At 37.6% G+C, this 26,009-nt stretch overlaps 1 protein-coding gene across 1 annotated transcript in view; it reads left to right on the top strand.

Moving 5' to 3' along the window:
* The first annotated feature begins 2,174 nt into the window (after positions 1-2,174).
* The window catches only part of LOC120526133 (alpha-1,3-mannosyl-glycoprotein 4-beta-N-acetylglucosaminyltransferase C-like), a 47,180-nt gene continuing 23,345 nt past the window's right edge, over positions 2,175-26,009 (top strand). Inside the window, exons 1-2 of the mRNA XM_039749103.1 lie at positions 2,175-2,206; positions 8,680-8,828. Coding sequence (XP_039605037.1) covers positions 8,694-8,828 — 135 coding nt within the window. The 5' untranslated portion in view covers positions 2,175-2,206; positions 8,680-8,693. The remainder of the gene's footprint in view (positions 2,207-8,679; positions 8,829-26,009) is intronic.

Below are 26,009 nucleotides of genomic sequence, written 5' to 3'. Positions count from 1 at the left end.
GTTATGGATGTCACTGCCAGACCATCGAGGTTGGTTCTCCTCCCTTCATCCTTCGCACACCCATAGTCGCTCCTCGGATACCTCAGGAGGACACCTACCTTGCTCACCCCACTCACTCGAACATTCTGTGGGACGAACTAGCCCCCAGAGCGCAACCAACTAATGCTCCTTCGCAGGGCCCCAGCTCATTCTGTCTCCTCCTTACAGGTGGCCAGGCCCTCCTGCTAAGACCTCTTTTCCTTTCCTTTAACCTCCATTATCTTTCACTTTTCCTCGATCCTTCCATTTCCCTGTTCATATCTCTTCCCCTTTTCTCTGCTGTCGACCCGTATATATACATACCCCCCATGCGTCTCCACAGGTGCAGCGCTTTAATTACACGCCGCAGGAAGCCAATGAGGCAATCAACCACACCCACACGTCAAGGTACAACTCGCTCCCGTTACCTCATTAACTCCCCACGGTCATGGAATCGTGCCCACAGAGAACAGCATGGCTATACGGATTTAAAACCCGGGCTATTTATTGGAAGCCACGGACCAGCTATACCACAACCCAAGCACACGTTTATTCATATTTACAGTTCCAAAAGTATCATGCACAACCCAGTGTCCAAGCACCAATCACCCTTAGTCCAGGCCTCTTTCTCTGATGCCTCTATTCCTGACCTCCTTCTCTCCTCTCCTCCAGGAGTCTCCTGATGAACTTCCGCTGGCACTTCCTGGTGTAGCGGAAGTGCCACCTGAGTCCCCGGAAGCACTCCGGGTGTCCCTGGTTTTCCTTCCGCCAGCACCTCCAGGTGGCGGAAGTGCTCACGTCCAGGGCTCTTCAGGCATCCAGGCGCCCCCTGGCAGTGACCATGGGCCCTTATAGGGTTGAGCTTCTATGCTCTATTCCTGTGCTCCCCATACCAACCAGGGCAGCTGCCCCCTCGTGGTCCGGAGGAGGCGTAATCCTTCCGCCATCTTCCAGACCTTTCAGGCGTCCCAGCTGGGTACCGCCCTCAGCCGCTCACCACACCTTTTAGCCATTACCTGCAGTACATAGAAGAACCTATCATAGTTATCTAAGCATGTGCCATGTACGAGATGTGATTTAATTCCCAGAATGGCAAAATAGTGTTGCCAGACATTTATAGCGTTAAGCATCGTGTGACATAGGAACTCAAGGGTATTCCAAAAACAGAGCTCCAGGTATGTTTCTAACAGTGACAACATTGCTTAACTAAATTCATAGCTGCAGAAAGAGAACACTTTGAAGACAACAGTCGTCACTAGTGCACAGATAAGCACACATTTTTCACAGGTTCATTTTGGAAATTAATTGTCACACCCTATATTTCTTCAGGTTGTATGCTAGGAGAATAATCACTCTGCATTTCCTGGAATTAGGCAATACGTAGACCATTATGAAATAATGGTTATAATCCTGGATTCCTGCAGTAATACAACAACAAATGACTTTGTTGAGTCTCCTTGAAGATAGCAGCAATATATTGTTCACACTCAGAGCTTCTAACCTTCTACAAAATTCCTCTACACTGAACAATGGATCCCTCAGCCTTCTCCAGGCAAGCTGTTCCTCCGATACAGTGTGAAATAGTTTCTTTGGTGGTAGTGATTGCAATGCTACCAGCTGAGTAAAAAAATACAGTAATCCCTCCTTGATCGTGAGGGTTACGTTCCAGAACCCCCCGCGATAGGTGAAAATCCATGAAGTAGAAACCATATGTTTGTATGGTTATTTGTATATATTTAAGCCCTTATAAATTCTCCCACACTGTTTATAAATATTCCCCGCACAGTTATACAGCATAAACCCTTTGTATTCTCTTAGATATTAGGTAAGATTCATTGAAATTATGCATGTAAACACACTGTTTATATACAGTGTAAAAAGAAGCAATAGACAATATAAAGGTTTGGGGTTTTTCCGGCCCCGTATATTGCAGACAATTCCACAATTTTTCAAAAAAAGAACAGGTCAAAATATAAACAAAACAGTTCATATGCACGATCCCTTTCAGAGGCGTCGGCGGCCATTTTATAGAGGAGGGGCCGGAAGTGGAGGAATGCTGGGAAGGAACCGTGAGGGAGGATGGGACTGCTGACGTCAGGAAAGATGGCGAAGGAAGGGCGGAAGTGGACGTACTGCGGGCAGGCTATGATGGCGGAGCGTCTCTTTTTCTGGAAGACAAAGGAGAAAGGTTAGTACCCCGCCACTCCCCGCCGGCGAACGTCTTTCAAAGCGGTTTAAGATCCGTCCGCGGCCTCCTACTCACGCATGCGTGAGAACAGTAAAACCTAAATATTATTTTAAAGATATCAAGCGTCTCCGATATCACATATGTTACAGCCATTACGATAGACAGGCCACCAGCAATAAATATGTACAATGCAAGAAAAATTGTATACAGTAAATGTGTGTAAAGTGGCACTAAACGTACGTACATGTACTAAGTACTGTACGTAGAAAGTTAATTATGGTTACTCACCAACAATGACACGATGACTTGTCCGATAATTAGTTTAATTTTACTGCACAACAAAGGAGGCCATTACAGCTCTACTAAAGGAGCCTCTTCAGGCGATTGTGTAGCACTGCTGTTGTTCTTCTTCCGGCAGTCTTCAATCCAAATCCCTAAAGCAGATTCCATCCGGACTACCGCCTTATTACGTCCACTCACAACTCATTTTGCGCCTTGGTTAAAAGGACACTGTGGCCTGTGAGCTTATATTCTTTTCTTCCTTTTTAAATAAAAAGAATCGTGGACTCATTGATGCCGTAATGGTGTCCTACAGCGGTGTAGCTTTTCCATTCCTTCAACATATCCAAAACTTTTACTTTTTCGGCAATCGTTAGCATCTTCCGTTGGCGTTTGGGCACGGCCCCTGAAGCAGTAGCAGGAGCAGATCGTTTTGGAACCATAACGAAGGGCTTGACTACACACAAAGATAAACACAAAAGAGCACAAAAGTTAACTCTTTACACAGCGAAACACGTTGATCCTGAATGAGCGAGACGAGACTTCCTGGTTAATGCAGCGGAATCGAATTCGGCGGCCCATAGCTGAGCCAATCAGCACACAGAAACTTAACTGCGTGCTTTGATTGGTTAGCTTCTCAGCCATCCACCAATAGCGTCCCTTGAATGAAATCAACAAGGCAAACCAACTGAGGAAGCATGTGCCAGAGGTAAAAAGGCCCATTGTCTGCAGAAACCCGTGAAGCAGCGAAAAATCCGCGTTATATGTTTAGTATGCTTACATATAAAATCCGAGATAGAGTGAAGCCGTGAAAGTCGAAGCGCGATATAGCGAGGGATTACTGTATTTAATAAATTCCTCAAAGTTTCTTATACTCCACGATGTTGTGGACATAAGTTAGCATTCAGATACCCAGTTAGTTCACAAGTTCACAAGTCGTCTGAAAGGCAATCAAGATGAGACTAAACTCAGGTCAGTGGTAACAGCAGCATATTCTCAATTTAAAAATCCATCAAAAATATATATCCAGTGACCACATCTTATCATTGATAATTAATAACAACAAAAGGTTATAAAAATAAACAAAGAAAGAGAGAAAAGAGAGAGCTTCTGTAAAAAGGCTGCTGCATGGCACGGCCTATCATCTGTCAACAGTACAGGATTGAGGAGGTAGAGTAATGGTGTATGGAATGTTTTCATGTCATATATTATTAGACCTCCTAAATACCAATTCATTGTTATTTGAAATATTAAGATTTTTTTCTGCTATTTGCTATGATATTTGCTGATATTAAGACTTTCTCTGATATTATGCAATCTAAAAAGGTATTTACCATCAAGATGGTTTGACAAATTTGGCAGTGACTTCAGCCCACTGTTATGGTCAGCACAGGCCTTAGATATAATTTCAAAGCAGCACCTTTTAGATTAAGTGTAACAGGAGATCATCAGCATAAATCTGTGGAATACAAATAGCTATGTGATGCTATTCAGATAGCTTGCAAAACTTTGTTGAAAGTTTGGACATTTCAGGATCTTCTGAAAACAAGATGGGGTTCTGACCAGCATGAAGTAGGGGTACCTAACAGTGTAAATTACACATACAGATTTTTGAGGACGTCCCAAGGGAGGTAACATGTAAACTGGTCTGCAAACTGACATCTCCTTAGCATTTATAATGACATATCTATCATCTGGCATGTAAAATGTCTGTTGTTTTCAACAAACAGGTTAGCCAGAATTACTGGACAAAGTGGTATGTACCTTTCATTCCTCCATTTTTGAGTAAAAATCTCCTTGTCCATGTGAAAATATTCCTTTTGCTATTTGAATGGAACAGTTGGTAGGCCAATCTTTAATTCTGAGCGTTGGCAGCATGAGAAATTCCCTACTGTAACACATTGTGCTTGTTTGGAAACAAAAATGATTGAACTGGTAGGCTTCAAGCTGACAGAAATTCCTTTCCATTAAATAAAAGTAGGTCTGCATGTGTAAAGACAAGTATAACAAATTTAATTTAACTTGCTTAATCAGTGACCTATTTGCTGAATAAGTAGCATAATCAGGAAAACCTACCAAACCCCGAGAAAGCTGTGACTGTTTCTGCCTGTGAGCCGAGTGGAATGTCAAGCAGATTTGTTGAAGATTTAGATTCTACCATCTTCACCTAAACAACGTTTAGAAGCTGGAGCCTATCCTAACAACTTAGGGCACAAGGCAGAAGCAATCTCCAGAGAAGGTGTCAGTCCATCACAGGGTGAACAAACACATACGGCCAATTTAACAAAACTAATCCACCTAAGCAGTATGTGCTTAAACTGTGTTGAGCACTCAGAGAGAGAAGACATGGAGAGAAAAATGCAAACTCCACATAGTATGTGAACCCCAGTCTCCTGCAATATGTCACCTTTTCTAATAATCTGTAGAAAAACATTTCATAAAATAGTACTGAACATTCATCTGTATAATTGCATTAATGTATTAGAAATTATTCAGCTCCACAACTAATGAAGATATCCTTCTGATGAGAAGGTTAGCATGCTATAGTGTCTGACCTAACCTTTGCCAAATAAGCACACATAGAAATGTCCATTGCAATAAGCACCAGGTTACAAAGAAGAGAAGATCACTTAGCCCCTGGTGGAGAAATGTTGGTTTAGGGAAGCCAAAGTGTTCTAAAGCTTTTGTTTTAAGGCACTTTCCATACTTAAATGAAAGGACTTATTTCCAAAACCTACCACCTCATTTTTAATAAATAAGAGTCCTACTAATAATAACATTTTGTTTTTTCTGTGTCAGACCTTTTCTTTCCCTATTTATAAAATTCTATTAAGAATTCAAGGCTAAATTCAAATTAATAATATTTTTATCATCCAGAGCAGGAAGTTTTTCTTGACATATTCATGTTTGAACATAAGTGTGAATTGCACGGTAAATGGCTTTATAATGAGAATTGTATAATTAGCATCATGCTGTGACAATTTTGTTCATTTTATTTGATATAATGTACTTAAAAACTGCTTGCTGTTTTCCTTAGTGAAACCATTCTGTTACGGTTGGTGCATTTGCAATGCTATAATTTGTGAACATATTACAATGTAGTACAATGGTTGAGAGTTACAAAAGTGTATGACAGTGGACTCTTTTCTCTTATGATAACAGTTACAATACTGAGGATTTGAAATATCACTGAAGTCTTGAAATGCAATTATAACAATTATATGTGGATTGGATCTAAGTTTAGGGTGTGACCAAGTAAAAAACTACATACTTTTACCTGGTTGGTTAAGTTTGCATTGAAGGACAGTAAAACATTATAAAGATATTGTGTATATTGGAGGAAAAGCATTCTACCAAAAAAGGCAGGCTGTAAGGGCACAATGATAACATGTCAGAAGAAGAAATGAAGTTTGTGAAATGAGCAAAAATAAAACCAAATCAAATGTATAAATCCAAAATATTATCAAATAAAACTCAAAATACAGAGTGCAAGTTTGTTGACAAAAAATCATAAATCTAAAACACTTTAAATTGCAATTAGAATAGTCAAACTTAGGCATGGAATGTACTAAGTCACTGGCTTATAACTGTCACCCTAACAATGTCACTCAATTCTACTTCTGGAGTTTGTCAACTAGTGACCTACAGTCGCATACATACAGAAAATGCAACCACTGGTAATGGCGTTGCAGTAAATTGAAAACAAACAATCATCCATTTTTATCAGGCTACATCACAAATTTGAAATGAAAACAATTAAATATTAAAAATCTGCAAATTCAAAAATGTGGAAAATATTCCAAAAGACTAGTGAGAAAAATTATTAGAAGCCAAGAAAAATGATAAAGTCTGGAAATGACCAAAGAAAGATGCCTGCCAACATAGGAAGGACAACTCAACCACCTTGAAATTACAAAGATGGCTGTGCTTGTTCTTCACTGAGCTCAGTCTTAATTTCTGTTTACATTTTCTACTTCTGCATAATCCTGTTGAGATAAGAAGAAATACACTTTTTTCCAAATGGTATTCTTTCAACTCTTTGTGGGTGATCAACATCAACAAGCTAATTGTAGTTCTGTAGTTTTGGTAAAAGAATCTTTAGTCCTTTTGGCATTTGATCATTAATTTGTTATTTGGACATCATTGTTCATAAACAACTTGGTTGAACTGCAACCCAAGGTTGTCTCATCAACTAAGCATTTCTAGCCAGTCTTTGTATTTAGTATGGTGCCACAGAGTTTACCAGGAGATGAACATGTTTTCAAATGGATGAAAATAAAAAACTTTACTAAGTGCCAAAGGTTTATTCTTTAAAAAACAAAACCCAGAGATCTATCAGTGAGTGTAGTCAAAAACAGGACTTGCCAAAGGTCTTTCCAAAAAACTTGAATGTGTTTCTAAAACCAAAATCTTACAACCAACAATTAAATCAAGAAGCCAATTTAAGAAACGTAACCAGAATATCAGACACAAAGAACTCTAGACTAAAGTTGTTTCAGAATCAAAACCAATATCTTGGACATTGGACTGAGGTGTTATGACAAGAATTATAGTAGAACTTTCATGTAATGTCTCTAGGGAAATAATCCCTAGCAACCATAATTGACAACATTGCAATTTGCTACCTAAATGGCTTTGTGACACACTTAATATAAAATGACAACAGTATCTTCCCCAAAAAAGTCACACTCCCAGAAAATTAATGTTACTAATGATGAACAACAAGGCTGTAACAAATAGATATTAAAGACAAAAATAAATTAAATCAAATAACTATGGTTTACTGACTCATACAAGTCCTTCATTTCTAAGTCCTTCATTTCTGACCAAGTGGCCTGCTATATGCCATCATCTGGCAGTACAATGACAGAAGAGGTACACTATAATGACTATTTTACAATTTCAGGTGATCTGGTGGCTTTGGCATACAAGCAAGGTAAAATCTAAGGCATCTTTTTGTCATTGAGGTATCAGGTGACTATGTATTTGTAAAATATCCTCTGGCGTACCATTAAAGGTGTGTTGTTGCAAAAACTGTTATTCCCATTTTGAATTTGCAACCCTTTATTTTCCATTAGTAACATCTTTAATGGTACATGCTTTGACTTGTAGAAACAGTGATATTTTAATTATAAACATTTTCTTCTCTTGACTCTTCAGTTTTTTTTTTAATTTAGAGTATTCTTGTGTTTTAGTATGGTATAAGTATATATATACAGTATTAAATGTGACTGTTTTAGGCAAGGTGTGTGTTTTTGAATTTCCATAAGAATTAAAAATCATTATGTAAAACTGGACTCTTCTCTTTATCCATGGCGTAAAGAAAAGCCAGAATCAGTCTGGTTCCAGATAAATTAGACAAATATATGGACATGTGTTTAAAGCTTTTTGGAAAGTGATAGCTGAATCATGCTTAAGACTTTTTTCCCATTTTGATCGAGTATTCTGTGGTATCAGCAATTGTACATACAGTTAGTGAATGTAGTTTTCTATTTAAATTTAGAATAAATTCAGGGACAGTGGGACACTGCAGATTCTAAATTTATACCACTTGGCTGCATATGTGTATCAGAGCTGCTGTATACATATGTTTAACTGTGTTCCTCTGTTCTATTTATTTTTTATACCATCTGTATCCTATATCAAGTCACACAAACTATTTTGGCAGCAGTAACAATCTTGAATGTAATTTTTATCAGGGGAGTTTAGATATGATAACACACCCCAATGATTATCATCAGCAATGAATGAAGCAGCATTCCTCAACTGAGAGGAAGAAAACTAACCATGCAGATGAAGGCCAAGTCAGTTTGGTGAAAAAAGGGAAAATTAAATTAGTTGGTAATAAAGTCTGGCATCCAAACCCATAACTGAAATAAGAAATTCAGATTTCCAACTTTGCGCTTAGTGTTGCCTACATTCATATATTAATACTGTTAGATAAAATAACATTTACATTAGCCAACTGGGAGGAATTCATCCAGCTTCAGCTTAGGCATTTCTTTTATCAGCCACATTAGCATGCTGCCCCTTCAACTTACATTTATCTATTATAGATTGTCTACTCTTGTACATCTATGTGCCCCTGCCAAGGTGACGCACTCTAAGCATCTGCCATCAGTTGATTTAGCTTGCTTTTTTTTTTCTAATACAAGCCTCGTTATTTATTTATACATTCATTCATTTATTCACAGGAGAGGAAAGGACAATGACAGGTCTATATCAGTATCACTGTCATCGCAATGTTTTCCTGATTCTTTTGATCATAATATTTTTTGTACTGCTAAAATGGCACTATCTTCCTGACCAAGATGTGGACTGCAAATTCTTACAGGATGAACAGGTATGTAAGAGAATAAATAATTTCAATTAATTTTACAGGTATGGTTAGTAGGGCATACCTGTAATATTAACTATACACACACATTTTAGGCTCTAAATTTCTAGATATTGCTTAAGCCAAGGCTGTTATGATGTATTTTTTCTTTCTTCAATATAAGAGATATTGATTTTCAAAAGCTAATGTAAAAAATTTAAGAACAAATAAAAGTCCTGTTTGCCACAGGGAATTGTTAAGGGGGAGGAGGAGAAGAAATCATTACAGGTTTGTGTAGAGGAAAACTACCAAAAATCAATTTCTAACTGGAATATCTTTCATAAAGTTTAAGGTTTGTGTTAAAATTTAAAGACAAACTGTACAGGAAATTTCCTTTTACATAAGGCGTATAACATGTAAGGCACACCATCCAAATTAGATTAATGAATATGAATTTAAAAGGTCTGACAACGGGTTTCTTTTGGATGTGTTTTTAATTTTGTCTGCCACTACATTAAGTAACGTATAATAGAATTAAGGGCTTTCTGTAAATGCAGTTACAGAATGAAGTAAGTAGAGCTTCAATTGGCGTTCAATTTTCAATCACAATTTTGGACAGAGATATTTCCATTTGTTTAAACATTCTGGATTCTTGTTTGTTTTCCTGCATTTATACATATCTGCATTCTCTCTTCCTCTACATAAGCTAGTTTTCCTGGTACTGGTCTTGTTTTCCTTTAGGTCTTTGTTTCCTTCTTATTTGGCTGTTATTCTCTTGATGAACAATACATCTTTCAATTCTTTTAATTTACTCCACTCACAGTATGCTATGTCCATCCTCTTTACAAGTAGCTCCCCTCTCAACAGGGAGCTAATGAGAAGGAGTAGTACATATTCTACATACGTGGGGACATGTATTTGGTATTGTGATGATCATTATTTTAATGAATGTGAGATCATTTTGTTTCAGACAGCTGTTACATCATTAGGGGTTATGTGTTTTTTTAAGTATTTATCTGTCTTGCTTTGTTTTTATTATCCTGCTGTCTTCAAATTCAATTCAATTCAGTTTAGTTTTGTCAAAGTGCAAATCATAACTCCATCCATATGGAAGAACAGCAACACATACAATTTGATAAAACACTTTTGTTTTATTTTTCTATCATGGAAGGGTTTTGGAGTCACCCTATCCTAAAACATCGATACTGTTATTTCCAGGCCCAGATTCTTTGTTACATAGACCCACACATGCGTCCTCCACCTCTGCTCTTCTTGTTTTATTATCTCAACTCGTTCGGAAGGAGAGATATTCCTGCAGTCACAATACACTTGCCACTGGGACTAGAGATACAAACTACATCCAGAATTGACTGCTATGGTGCTTCACTTCTCCAATGAGAGGATGTGTCCTCTTTTCTCTGTAGCCCAGATGGCAATATCGGGCAGCAAGTCAAACAAGGGAAGCAGGCATTAAACTTTCATTTAATCATTATAGTCTTTAACATTCTTAAATATTCTTAATGTGCCAAAAAACAAAACAAATATTTCAGGAGATGTAATAGACAGTGCTGGCTAACATACTCAATGTGTGCGGCTTTGTGTCTTATAGTTTACTGAATATTGCTGGTCTCACAATGTGTGCCATCTTGATGGCATTCTTCTTGCTTCTCCTCCTTCTTCCATATTCCTTCCCTCTCTTCAATTCAATGCTTTCACTTTAAGCTGCCGACTGTATAAAGCTTGTTTGGGCAATGGTGAACACCCCTAGCCTCTCTCCGTCCCAATTTCATTTTGACAAACCATATCAGCACATGTTCACAAGATGTGTTCATGCATGAGGATATCCAATGGTTATTTTACCACTTAAGGTTCTAATCTTTCTTCGTCTTAGATTGCCCATTTACAAGTCTCTGTCACTTCCTGTGTCTGTGTTTAAAGCAGACTACTATTACAGAAATCAAAAGGTCAACTAAAAAAATGCCCTTACAGTTTTAACATCATAAAATTATAGTCTGCTAGCTGTTTAAGCCCGTGCTTTGAAAAGCCCGGGCTCCTACAAACCATGGATTCTTGTACTTCAATCAATCTATCGCATTGGTTATGCATTAGCAACAAAGTGAGGTTCCCTTTTTTCCGGTGGTTTCATTTTGCCAACCTGCTCATCTCCGTTGTCTATCAGTGACTAAGCGAGTTTCTCTCTCCTTGGAGGTTTCGTTTAACTGAAGTGGTTGCCTCACTTGTTTATTAGCGGTGGCGGTTTCACTTTGCCGACAGAGTCGCCTTCTTTGAGCTTCATGCTGTAGCCTCATACTTTAGGGGCTGGAAAGACAGACACACAGACACTTCCATGAGTAGATGTTAATATATAAGATAATAGCATTTAACACGCTAAAGAAAAATAATAAAATCACATAACTCTATAAATATGTTTATTGTACTTGTAATTTTTCATTAATGTAAACATTCACTTGTGATTTATGCTGATAGAAGCGTGCTAGTTAGGCAAGTATTGCTGTATGATTAGGTATATTAATTTACTCAAGGAAAACACAAAAATTTTAGTAATCCATTGACATACCATGCATAAGTACACAATAGAATGTGACTTAGTTAAAATTTTTAAAATGGGGTAGTAAGTAAGTTATTTTATGCTCATTCAGGTAAAGTTATTGATCACACTGAAATAACACAGAGAAACAGAAAATGGAAAAGCTCAATCACATCTGCAATGGTGGCAGTTAAAAGTAAAATTCAGCTCATGACAGAGAGAAACTTACACATAGACATAATTAGTGTATGTTCAGGTAATCTTGAATAACAGTAAAATAAGTTATATATCAGTTTTTAGTGTGTTCTAAAAAAAAGGGAACCAAATCATTTATATTTTACTGAGCCTTCTTTATCAACTTCAGTGCTGCAGGAGGTAAATTCAATGATGGCATCTTTGTGCATCCAATCTAAATCAGGGGATGTAAAACAGTTTATCTCAAAAAACTAGAGGTCTCGATACTGGGATTCACAGAAACGTGTTTGAAAGACTATACTAAGGATAGAGGCCAACTCATTCAGCACTTCAGTATTAGCAGTGCTAATATTCATCCAGCAAATATGGTTTGAGAGATACAGTACACTATGAGAGTAGACTGGGAAGGGATTTCACATGACAAATGTGTCACGTCTTAGATGTGAAACTAAGGCAAAATGTTGTCAGCAAGCAGAGGCTTCAGCTCAGATGTTAAAAGTGTCTGAGCACCTGGTGGGCCTGGACAGTAAACCTCTGGCACAATAGTCAAGGGTCTCTATAATTATGGTGAAGGAGTTGTAGAATTACATAGGTGACAAGGAGGTAGTCTTATACAGGGTGTTCTCTTGACAATATACAAGTAGGCAATCTCCTTTTACATATGCATAAACTTTTGCCCAGAAGTGGGTATGTCCATTTGCCACTGTCTATGCTGGAACAAATGGTAGTTTAAAGAAGGCAACCATTCCTGAAAGGAAATTTCAAAAACAAGGTAGTCCAGTCCAGATGGAACAAAGAAGTTCACATTTTTCAATATAAAGATAACATTTTGGTGCAGTATAGAGTGGCTTGAGTTTATGAGGTATCTGTGGTATTTGGGAACAAATTGTACCTGTACCTCCAAGACTGTCTGCATGTGAATGGCAGAAACATTGATTTATCAAGAAGGGGTATGCAGAGACTGTTTGAGAACAAGATTAAATAGAAATAAAATGAAGAAATTACATATTGAAATTACTTACCAGCAGGGAATAGATTTGCAATAGAATTAATAATGGGCTAAATGATTTTGTTAATGATAGGAATATTAAAAATAGTATAGATAAATTAGAGTTGTATATAACTGTACAGGATTACTACAGAAAACATTTCCAGGAACCTGGTCGGATTCTGGAGATGAAAATGAGCATAAGTAAATACTCATTATTTAAGAAAAGATGAACAAGTGTGAAAAGGTGGGTCAGCCATGTACATAAGGGAGAATTGCACCATGAGGGTGCTACAAATGGGAGAGAAGCTACACCTTAGTCAGGACATTTGGGTTATAACAAAAACTTTCCAACACCTAGTGTTGTCAATAATTAACTTTATTGTACTATTAAAAACACAATTTTAGAAAGGGAGGTTATAGTAAGCATTGATAATTACCCTTATCTGAACTGGAAAAACAAAATTGGTGGTACTCAGGAGCAAGAAGTGAGAAATGTAATAACATTGGCTTTAACTTATGTCAACATAACATCAAAAGGGCCAACCTGTCTCAAATTATTATATTATGATCACTTGACTATTACAATATAGCAAGTTTCACATTGTTCTGACAGAAAGATTCTAAGAAATGTAAAACCATTACTTTCACTCCAGATTTAGGGGTGTTGTAGAAGCAATAAAGTAAATTCAAAAGTTTTCTACACACAATACAGAAAAAAAATAAAACGTGTAAGTACAAATCTGAAACACACCAGAGGCTCTCAATGAATGAGTAACTGGGTAAAAAAATTACCTAGCAAATGGCAACTTTATTATTCTTGCAAGACACATGTGTAACCATAGCTCAAACTGAGTAGCTTATGAGACCAAGAGAGCAACAACAAAAAAGGTAATTTGTCAGTAAGAGAAAAATAATGGTATAAAAAGATAACTGAAAGGCTACCTCTACACTACTTCATTTAAAAAGGTGTTTTAAATGAAAGTGATCTCTGTCCACACTGGCATTTTCACATTGTTTTAAAATGCATAATCATCTATCTATACTGCAATTTTGGAACAATTGTAAGCCCTATTTTTAGTCACTGACTGATTTTCTGAATCGTCTCAAAGTTTAGCTTTATTGGCCATTGTTTCATGAGCAGTATAATGGGATTCCCGATTGACTCTGACGATTGGGCTGCCGGCAGCCTTATAAGCCAATTTTCTGATGTTGTCATCTAATTTCCTTAAATTTATTGTGCATCGACTGCAATGATTATGAATTGCACGTGAAGAGTCTAAACATTCACTCTGTGGCATGTTAGTTGCACTGAAAGTGCTGGTGCAGTATGAGCACATAAATGACTGGTGACTCTATCATGCAATGTGAGTAGTCGCTTGTCCATGATTTTTAAATATCGCACAAAACACAATTTAGATGCATACAGGTAAGCAACACAACGAGCGCAATAGAAAGCAACTCTTCTATGCCTGCTGTGTTGGAATATGTTTTTTTCTATGAAGGGTGTCCAGTCATGGAATGAGACATTGTAATAAGCAGGTTTCAATTAGGGAAGAGCTACACAGTAAACACAAACCAACCAGAGCACGATGTAATAAGTGGTTTCAGAAATTTTTGTTTTCTGGGAAACACACACCAATGTAGAATTGTCTATTAACCTCAGGTACATGTGTTTGGAAATAGGGAGTATAACAAGTATATACAGAAAATAATTCAAGCAGACATAGTGGAAACATGTAAACTCCAGAAATACAGTGATCATGTGCATTATTCAAACCCAGAATCCTGGATTCATGTAGCGGCTATGCTAACCAATGTGCCACCCATTTACCCTGGAGGAAACATGTTGTACAATTAATAAATTATTTGATGTATGACAGTACAGTAAATTTGAACCTTCTGTAAAAACAGTACATAAAGCATTAGGTACACCTGTGATATAGGACCCTGGCTGTCCAGCGCTATAATGCTAAAGGCCCTCGACTACGACTAAGGATCTTAAAGTGTGCCCAAATAATAAACATTTTCCCTGATGCCCTAACACTAACATATTTATCCTGTGGTCAATGTTCACCCTACCACTACAAGTTTTTTGTTCTGGTAAAATTTATTTCATTTGGTTCGTAGACCTTTTCAAGTATGTGTAATATATAGAAACTTTCAAAATGATCACAATTACTTAAGGTCATCCACAAACATAACTGCACTGTGTATTAAGGGTGAAATAGAAGAACAACAATAAAGAGAATTAACCTCTAACAAATTCCATTACTGTCACAGAGAGAGATTTATTGGGTGTTCCATTAAACCTGGCAGTTGACAGCTCCAGGAGGAAATTCATGTACTGTTGCAGGAAAAAGCAACTGTTTGCCATCTGTCACTGTGTAAAGATCATCTCTCTTCTTTACTATACATTTTCGATGTGAAAGGACATTACCATAATCTTTGGCATTGTGAAAATAAGTTTGAATTTTCTGCTGATCTGAAAAAAAAACTTTGATAAGGGCAAGTTATTAGCTTGTCTCTGTTGGTGCTGAATCAAACTTAGGTTTCTGTCAGCCCTGACTTGAAAAAGAAGATAAGAAAACGGATGAATAAATTCACACCGATACTGTAACTTTCTTCCTTGTTAAGCATGGCTATCAGATTGTGACGCCAAGTAGTTTTCAACCAAAAGGTCCATAGAAAAGGAAGGTAGATTTCCAAAATTAACTCATGTCAATGCCTACAAAAGTTAAACTACGCCATAAATGACGGAGTACATCATCACTATCAAAAACGAAATAAATGTTATATTGTAGTTCTATTACTACATTAAAAGATTGTAGTGTGTATGACAAAGTGGGCGTTACATACATTGCTTTACTTTCAATGGCATACAATGCATTCCCTGCTAAATCCACAGACAGACAGACATGGGGAGAACATGCAAACTCCACATAGGGAAGACCCAGGAAGCGAACCCATGTCTCCTTACTGTGAGGCAGCAGCACTACCACTGTAGTAAAAAATGAAAGTGAAACTAAATTCTACAGGTTTCAAAAACACAGGAAAAGAAGAAAACTACCAAAGAAAACTGTAAATAAATACAGAATAACTTAAAGAAAATGGCCTAACATAACACCTGTCACCATAGACTGAACTCTTACTTGCTCTGGTGGAAATACTCTTGCATGTACAGTATATGCAGGCATGGGCCTTTAGTTGGAAAGGGACTCTGATCCAGGAACACAGAATATACCTTGTTCTAAAAACTACATGCATGCATGTCTTCATTCTCTTTGGAACAAGGAAGCTCATCCGTTGTTCCTGGCCATGAAATCTATTCTATTTAAAGGTCAGAGTGTGTGAGAGTGATGCTGCTTTGGGGACAGGATTCTTCAAAGGTTATGCTGTGTTCTAGAGTCTGGAATAATTTCAGAGAAGAAGCCTTACTTCAAGAATGGAATTTTATCTACTAGACTCTTGTGTCTGCAGAGTATCCATGAAGTTGCAGAGGACAATGCCACATCATGAACATGAACAAAAGACTGTACGGTAAAAACAAAGAGTGGACTCTATCACAAAGTCAATGTTTTCAAGAGTATTGGACAATTGGCTATCTCATTTGAAGGCCTGGTATTATAAAACTGCTCTACTTGTGCAAAGATACACTAGAACACCAAGTACATAATAAATGTATGAGAAGGTCATGAATAACTGGGGAAGATAAACATCTCTTTTACTAGCTTTTAACTAATTCAAAGATAAAAGACGCTTCAGTTACAAACTAACAGTCTAGCCCTGTTTCAACTATGGTACTGCATTAAAGCATAGGTTCTGAAACTATGGGTCGTGAGCCATTTTGGGTTGTGTATTGCCTGAATTTGGGTTGTGAAGAGTCCCGGTTCACAATTGTACTCAATGGGAAAGGAAAATGGGAAAGTTTTTGTTCCGCTATGACCCGCCTCTGTAATTCTCAGAGAGGGAATCAAAGGCACACACAAAAAAGGCAAAATAAAGTCACGAAATAAAAAGTTTAACAACTGCATTAAAGGAAAAGTGAGATGAGACAAATGCTAAATGAAAACCTCTAAATAACCTAGAACAGCCTCTTCTTATGTGAAGTTCCCCTTGGGATTAATAAAGTATCTATCTATCTATCTATCTATCTATCTATCTATCTATCTATCTATCTATCTATCTATCTATCTATCTATCTATCTATCTATCTATCTATCTATCTATCTATCTATCTATCTGTTATATGTTTGTCCATCTTGCATGTGTTAGCAGCTTTCTGATTTCTATAATCCTTACATTGCGTAATCAAGAAATTGTATTATGCTGTTTGTTACAAAAAATGTGCTTTGGTTACCTTGATATAAGCTTAAAGGCTGACAATCCCCATCAGCAGGGAAAAGTAAGCAGAATAAGCTGGAAACCTTATCAAAATGCCAAATGCAATGGAAACAATTAAATCACTCAATTATTCCTCCCTACAGAAGTGATCCGGGATACAGAAACCTCAAGGGGTACCAGTTATAATCAATATGTGGTTTCCTGAGGTAGTGGGCATCAGATGAAGGAAGACATTCTGGCCAACAAATTAATGAAAAGAAGTTTAATAATTTTAAGGGGCTGATCTTTTATTGTACTAAACTTCTGAATCACTGTAATCTCAAATAGACTGTCATACATATCTATCTATCTATCTATCTATCTATCTATCTATCTATCTATCTATCTATCTAGCTAGCTAGCTAGCTAGCTAGATCAAATAATAATTGTTAGAATGAAAATATAAATACCAGCAAAACGTAGAGCATCTCTACCACTCCAGTAGCTGTGTTGACTGTACCACTTTCTACCCATGTCATGTTTTCATTGTACTTGGAATACAGTACATATCTTGGATGGCAACTCTAGAAAAGCAAATGCATTATGCTGATTGTATAAAATAACATTCTCAAGCTCCCTTAATCCATTGTTGGGTTACGAGGGACTGGAGCCCTTCTTGGCAGCACTTGGTGCAAAGCAGGAAACAGCCCAGGACAATTTGCAAACTCTCCACTGCAAACTTAATAAAGTGATGGCACTAACCCCTGCACCAGTGTGCTACCCATTTATTGTCTTGTTTTTGAAAATAAAGGAAACATTCTCTAGATTTGTTTCATACAGACTAAAACTTAAGTGAAGTTATTTGATACATAATGTATTTTAATTTCTTTTGCATGCTTTATCTTTTCTTTACGGCTCATCAAACAGTGAAGAGACGTTTAGGATTCAAGAGACTAGTATTGCATGATAGCTGATAAATTACTCCAGGGCAGTGCTGAAGTGATTACCTCCTAAAAGAACGATGTTATATTTGTAAAGTACTTGTCTGGTGTGGTGGCCTGTCTGGCCTGTGTACCTTCACAAGAATCTCAGTGTGATGAACTGTGTGTGATATAGAAGCTGATGGCGTCATTAATTTATTTCTTTGGACCTAGAGAAACTTGTCTTATAAAGCTTTGCACCCAGAAACACATCAAAGATTGATGTTGGCTTACTTGCTGGGTTTAGGAGATAATTTTTCAAATGACCATTTTGCCAAACATTCATCATGTAGTGGTGTGTGGTGCTGTTTTAAATGGTGGAACAAATTTGTCATCTTGCCTCAAGTTGTGGCCTCAACGGAAAAGCAAACTGCACACAATATCTGACCAATATTCTCTGTCCTAAAGACAAAATACTGATGTATTGCTAATGCTTTCTTTTGTGTCAGATCTTACTTTAGAGATTTTCTTATTTTGATTAATTTTCATCTAGAACTCCTTCTTATTTGTAGCCAATGTAATTTGGTCCTATTCTAAAATTTCTCAGTGTTGGCAGATGCTTTTGCTTAGCTGACATACCATGCGTATAGTGGAATCATTAGCATAATTTAGTTTAATTGAAATTATCTTTGAAATAAATGCCAAAATAATTGCTTTTAGCATTATGATATTGCATATGATTTTTCTTGCCATGATTTTGAATGAGTGGTGTATTTATAACAGACTTTTCCTAAAATAATAGCTTAAGAAGAGTTTACGCATAAAGCCTAAACAAACTAGGAAATCCCAACTTTCAAAAAAAAATATGAAGTCAAAGTTTAAAGGTCATCAAAATGGTGCTGTCCACTGTATTGTGTAGTAAGTTATTCAATGAATCTATTTTTTTGCATGAAAAATACATTCAAACATGTATCACAGGATAATTGGTAAAAATTATTATTAAGGAGAAAATTTGGCAAAATTCCATATATCAATGTAATGATTTACTCCAGTGTTTTAAAGAAATACCAGTAACGGCACACTGTACGATAACGTGCAGTGAATACACTTGACTTGAGTATTCATAGTTTTCATCCTCTTTCTCTGTGCATTTAGCATCTGTTTGCTCAGAGGTTGATGCACTTGCTGCTTCCTGAGCAGATCTTCTTTTTTCTACCCTACAACGCCTGCTGCTTCTCTTCTATTTTTGCGTTAAAACTAATTAAGTCAGTGTTTGTGTTGCAATTACATAGTACGTTTTCTTTAATTTTTAACTTAAGCTGGTACTTAAGTCTTCAATCTGCCTCAAGAATGATTTAAGATTTAAAGAGATAGGGGAAATGATGGCGAAGGTGGTAGGGAATGAGAACGGTACCTGTATGCATGTGCTGCACATCCGCCTTGCTGAGTTGATTCTACAATAAAATAAATTAAAAATAAAAAGAGGAAAACCTTGGAGTTCAATCATCACCCCGAAAGCGGATAGTAGACATCATGTAGTATATGTGTACCAAATTTCAGGTCAATAGGTCAAACAGTTTGCAAGCTACAGGTGATTTAAAATCCTGGACAGACAAACAGACAGCCACAGTAGCATATCATATAAGAAGATTAGTTCTGAGACTGTTGTAATACGTTAATATTGATAATTTTGTTATTTGAAATCAGTTCTATCATTTATTATCATCTTTTGCCCCCCATTTTGTTTTGCCACAATTGCTACCATTGGGAGACACATATTTTTACCGGCAGCCATTTTGTGCATAGCAACACAATCTCATCATCATCACATGAGAGCAGAAAGTTGAATATCACGTTATGCGGCTTTACAGTCAGTTTGTTTGAATGTTTTTCAGGACTAAAAGACTTTTTGCTTGTTTACGACGACTTTGATTTTGATTATGTTTCTGGCTAGTCTTTCTGTTTATTTGTTACCTTTGCTTTGTTGTTTGACCGCGTTATCTGCTGCTCCCATCTTTTGGTCCTTTACAAATCACTTCACTCTGCCTTTTTCTCTGTCTGAGGCAGATAATCGACTACTGGTTTATTAGTGAAAACTCACCTTAGGTTTAGACAGAAACAACATATTTCACAGCCATCCTAGAATTTGAAAAGGAAGCAACAAAAAGCATTTGAAGATCCATACTCTTTGATGTATCTCAACTCTTATAAAGATTTTGATGATGTAGTAAACAGAGATTTTGTAAAAAAAGAAGTGAAAATTCAAAAGATGTGAAATAGGTATAAATGCAAGGAGTACAAGTTGGTACAACAAATGTTTTTGTAATTAGTTAATTTTAAAATGGAGCTCACAGGGTTCAGTGCCTGGTCTTTTTATATCAAAGATCTAGATAAGAATATGCTAATTATCTAATTTTTTGCATTTAATAGCAAAAGAAAATGGCATGAGAACTATGATAAAATTCAAACTTGGTCAGATATACAGTAATCCCTCCTCGATCGCGGGGGTTGCGTTCCAGAACCCCCCGCGATAGACGAAAATCCGCGAAGTAGAAACCATATGTTTGTGTAGTTATTTTTATATATTTTAAGCCCTTACAAACTCTCCCACACTGTTAACATTATTAGAGCCCTCTAGACATGAAATAACACCCTTTAGTCAAAAGTTTAAACTGTCCTCCATGACAAGACAGAGATGACAGTTCTTTCTCACAATTAAAAGAATGCAAATAGATCTTCTTCTCTTCAGGAGCAGAGAATTTCAGAGGAGAGAGAGAGAGAGCGCAAAGAAAAGCAAACAATCAAAAAATCAATACTTGTGCTTTTAAGTTTGCCGCTGCATTTTTTAGAGGAGCGTTAGTATCTTCTAAGCAAACAGCCTCTGTGCAAACAGCCCTCTGCTCACATCTCCTCCGTCAGGCGCAGAGAACGTCAGAGAGAGAGAGCGAGATTAAAGCAACAATCAAAAAATCAATACGTGTGCTTTTAAATATGCCGAGCACCGCAATAAAGCGGCATTTTTTTAGAGGAGCGTCAGTATCTTTTAAGCAAACAGCCTCTGTGCAAATAGCCCCTCCGTCAGGCGCAGAGAATGTCAGAGAGGGTGAGAGAGAGGCAGAGACAAGCAAACAAAACAAGCGCGCGGGATGCATATCTTATAGCACTGAGGAGTTTTAGTTAATATGTAATACATGCTCGGATTGGGTAGCTTCTAAGCCATCCGCCAATAGCGTCCCTTGTATGAAATCAACTGGGCAATCAAACTGAGGAAGCGTGTAGCATAAATTAAAAGACCCATTGTCCGCGAAATCCATGAACCAGCGAAAAATCTGTGATATATATTTAGATATGCTTACATTTAAAATCCGCGATGGAGTGAAACCGCGAAAGTCGAAAGCGCGATATAGCGAGGGATTACTGTATAGCATAAAAAATGTATTATTAATACTATTTACATAAGCTTTAACAGACAGGAAGCATTATAGCAGACACACAAAAGAGGTCTCAGACTTGTAAGTGCTAAACTTAGGAGTCCAGACATTGAACAGAACCAACTAAGACGACTAATATTGGGCTTTACATCACATTCTTTTGGGTACACACCAAAGGGGGTCTTACTCAAGCTGTAAAATGCACTTTTTGAAGCTTATTCCAGAAAAACACATCATTGCAGTGCAAAGTACAAAGAATAATTAACAGACTGAGACCAGGACCACCAGGCATAGGCTATGACTGAGAATGACTGAAAAGCTGAATTTTTTTCAAACTAAGCAATTGAGGATTGATAGTATAGAAGTGTTTAAAATCATAAGAGAAATTGTAATGGTTGATACCAGCTATTAGTTTAATGTGAATTCTTCAAAATAACACAATTGCACAGTTAAAATTACGGAAGCTCTGAACCGCACAGTGAAAAAAAATTATGGGATAACCCTTATCTCGTACGTACGTGAAAATATCTCGTACGCATAAGATACTTTCACGCACGCATAAGATGTTTTCACGTACGTACAAGATTTTTAAGTACGTACGAGATGTTTTCACGTACATACGAGATACTTTCACATACGTGCGAGATGTTTTCACGTACGTACGCGATAAACTTAAAGATAAACTTAGATTAAAATATTACAAAATTGTGCTTCGGGGCTTCCTAATTACGACCTTACCAAGGTTGTGGCGCTTCAGTTTGACGTCACTTCCAGCGCTTGTAGCACGGTGATATAAAAAAGCAGATGGATGGGCTTTTATTTATAAAAGGAGTGTGGGATATATAATATGCGCTCTAAAGAGTGAAATCGATTTGGAGCTCTTTGATTTATATATATATATATATATATATTTTTTTTGTTAAATGCAGTTGAATTTTGCCCAGACCAACCTGAGTATAGTCAAATTGACTAGTAAATTTACCATACATCTGTCTTCATATAAATGGCACAAGACTGATTGTAATATTGAAGTCACACTCTAAATTGTTAAATCAGTTTGGCTCACTTTCATTTTACAGTTCTGTAACAAGAGAGACTGCAGTTAGATTTTGACACCCAAATGCGGATACAAGTCCTTTTTTTCTAGCAAAGTTTACACATTCCCATATCAGCAACAAGTCGGACTCCGCTGTTTAAGGGGCAATCAGGTTAAATAACCATCCGTGCCTCTGATATGTAATAAAACTGAAAGAAGATGTCTTTATTTTTTCCCATTAACGTAAACACAATGACATCATAAGTTAGCCAATTAATATACCAAGTGTACCTACATTTGGGCTAAGCAAGTATTACCTGCAATTTAACTTAGTGATCCATCCTGTCAAAAACGTGACAATAAAAACTGCAGCAACACGATTTAGATCTCTGCTGTACTTTTAAAGATCGCAGTTCATTTTGCACAATACAACGGGTGACCCAGTGTGCCAGGTTGGCTAGTGGATTTCACTAGGATATTCAAGTTTGGCTTTTTAACAAGGGTACATTTCTTGTCTGAAAACGGAGGGAGTTAAAGTGGCCCGATTTGTATTTAACTCTTTAGATGCACGTTAAATCCCACAGTTCATTGGTGCAGATAAGCAATCGAGTGTGCCTGGTTTACCAAAGAATTAAATTAGTGAACCCGCATTGAACTGGGTTAACTTCACACGCAGTAAATACGTGAAATATGAATTCCTTTCATAACTTGTGCGAATAACAAGCTGCGGGCTAGAAAGTAAATGGCTAACTAATGTAATTTCTTTTTACTATAAATTAGTGCATTGGTTAGCGGTGCTGCTTCGCGGATTTAACGATCTGGGCTTGAATGCATAGCCTGATTTTATAAACTTGTCAATATTAATTTCTGTGGACTCTAACTGCATGAGGAAAACATCAGACTGTTCAGTGATATGTCCTGTTTCCAGAAAATGATGTACAGTAGCACGCAATGGCATTTGGTGCTCATCTGAAAGAATGCGGTGCACACGCAGTATTGGCAGATGTGACCTTAAAAGTGCCTGGTGCGCAGGCTATGGTAAGTGGTGGGCACGAGATAGTAAGTTGTACTAAATTGTTTCCCAGGAAGAAAAAAACACCAGATCTCTTCAGTTGCTCCGTACGAGTGTGCAGATGAATACCTGTAAACATAAAGCACGTAACTAAACCATTACCCTCCCACAAGCCTAATCTCAACCACAGTGTAACGGGGTATACGATGGGCATTTCGTGACTGACGTTCTGGGCATTACCTGACGTAGGTACTGCAAGCTGCTGTTAAACCCAACTCTAACCATCCCACACTCCTTTAATAAATAAAAGCCCATCCATCTGCTTTTTTATTTTACCGCGCTACAAGTGTTGGAAGTGACGTCAAACTGAAGCGCCATGGCCTTGGTAAGGTCGTAATTAGGAAGCCCCGAAGCACACTTTTGTAATATTTTAATCTAAGTTTATCTCGTACATACGTGAAAGTATCTTGTACGTACGTGAAAACATCTCGCACATACGCACAAGATGTTTTCACGCACGTCATTTGTGATATTTTCACGCACGTCTGATAAAGGTTATCCCAGAATTTTTTTCACTGTGCGGTTCAGAGCTTCCGTATAAAATAATGGTCAGTGTTTAAAAGTATTTTTTCACAAAGAGAACAGTATAAGTTACCATTAGTGCAGAAGATAATACTACATTGGAGACAGGTGAAAAAAGTTTTTTTCTATTATTTTTACTGATATTCTATAGGGCACCACCATCTTCTTTACTACTTTTTCAGAGGTTTCTGGTCATTTAGTTAATTAGTTGGTTAGTAGTTTATTTGTATAGTGCTCTTCACAGACAAAAGGTCACAGAGCGCTGAACAGCAAAAACAATACAAATACAACAGATAAAGCAATACATAAACAAAACCTATAAAAATAATAAATAAACAAACAGGAATTACTCAGCACTGATTAAAAGCCTGTTTAAAAAGAAATGTTTTCAGTTGTTTTTTAAAAGAATCAACAGACTCAGCTGCATGCAGAACACAAGGCAGGCTATTCAATATTCTTGGTGCCACAGACTGAAAGGCACAATCTCCACGGGTGTTCAGCCGAGTGAGTGGGACAACGAGAAGGCCCTATTGCCCATATCTAAGAGTCCAACAAGCTGTATATCGTTGGAGCAGGCTGGTTAGGAACTCAGGAGCTTGTCCAAGGAAAGCTCTGAAAGTAAGTACCAAAACTTTAAAATTAATTCTATAAAACACTGGGAGCCAGTGCAGTGTGTGCAGAATGGGAGTGATATGACCACTCCAGCTAGTGCAAGTTAGGAGCCTGGCAGCTGCATTTTGAACTAACTGAAGACGTGAGAGAGAGGACTTGCTGAAACCCATATAGACAGCATTACAGTAATCAAGCCGTTAAAAAATAAAAAATGAACAAGCATCTCCGATTCTGACTTTGAAACAGCATTTCTTAGTTTAGAAAGATTTCTTAAATGAAAGAAACAGGAGCAGCTGACTGATCTTACATATGCATCAAGTGTCAGGGGCTGGTTAAAAATAACCCCAAGGTTACGTAAATTCGACTTAATAACATGGAGAGACAGAAGATAATTTTAAGATGATTTCAGAATGAAGAACAGGAGGAGCAACAATTAATACCTCAAACTTTCCTGAATTCAACTGCAGGTAATTACTACTGAGCCAGTCATTAACATGAGATAGACAATCAACCAAAGTGACCAAAGTATTAATTTGGTTAGGTTTAAATGAAAAATAAAGTTGTAAATCATCTGCACAGAAATGATACGAAATATCCTTAAAAGAGTTAAGAATCTGTGATAGGGGAGAATATATAAAGAGAAGAGTACAGGTCCAAGAACCGAGCCCTGTGGCACTCCACATGTCAAAGGAGCAGAGTCTGATGAAAAGCCAGCCACACCGACTGAGAAACTCCTGTTCAACAAATAAGAGAAAGAGAAATAAGATTTGATGCTGTGACGAGTTGTATCAGTGAAATACTGTCTTTTCATATGCTTATATTATCTTTAATTGTTTATACCTGGGGTGGCACAGTGGTGCAGTGGGTAGCGCTGCTGCCTCGCAGTTAGGAGACCCGTGTTCGCTTCCCAGGTCCTCCCTGCGTGGAGTTTGCATGTTCTCTCCGTGTCTGAGTGGGTTTCCTCCGGGTGCTCCGGTTATCCCACAGTCTAAAGACATGCAGGTTAGGTGCACTGGCTGTCCTAAATTGTCCCTGGTGTGTGTGTTTGTGTATGTGTGCCCTGCGGTGGGCTGGTGCCCTGCCCAGGGTTTGTTTCCTACCTTGCGCCCTGTGTTGGCTGGGATTGGCTCCAGCGGACCCCCGTGACCCTGTAGTTAGGATGGATGGATGGATGTTTATACCTGAAGAATAACTTTGTAACAGCAGCTGGTGCACTTACCTTTAGAAATGGGGTTTGTGCTGGGAGTTCAGCTCTGGTCATAGCAGCTCCATACTGTCATACAAACGCATTTTAGCACCCACGTTCAAATAAAAATGAGCCCATCTTCCCAGAGGTAGGCTGCCACCACGGAGGACGGAGTGTAAATGGGTCACTGGCACACATAGAGAAAAGGCCATGTGAGCAGCTGAGAAAGCCACCAGGAAGTGAATGAGGAAAAAGAACCTTCTATGTACACTAGCATGCGAGTGTATTAGAAACTAGCCAACCCGCGGCATACCATACGCCGCATAATCAATCAATTTTTAAGCATAGGGAGAAAATTAACATTTGAAAAATCGG

This window comes from Polypterus senegalus, chromosome 1 (assembly GCF_016835505.1).
Source record: "Polypterus senegalus isolate Bchr_013 chromosome 1, ASM1683550v1, whole genome shotgun sequence".
NCBI classification, from domain to species: Eukaryota; Metazoa; Chordata; class Cladistia; order Polypteriformes; family Polypteridae; genus Polypterus; species Polypterus senegalus.
The sequence above is the reverse complement of the archived record's forward strand: the minus strand, read 5'-3'. Positions and strand labels throughout refer to the sequence as shown.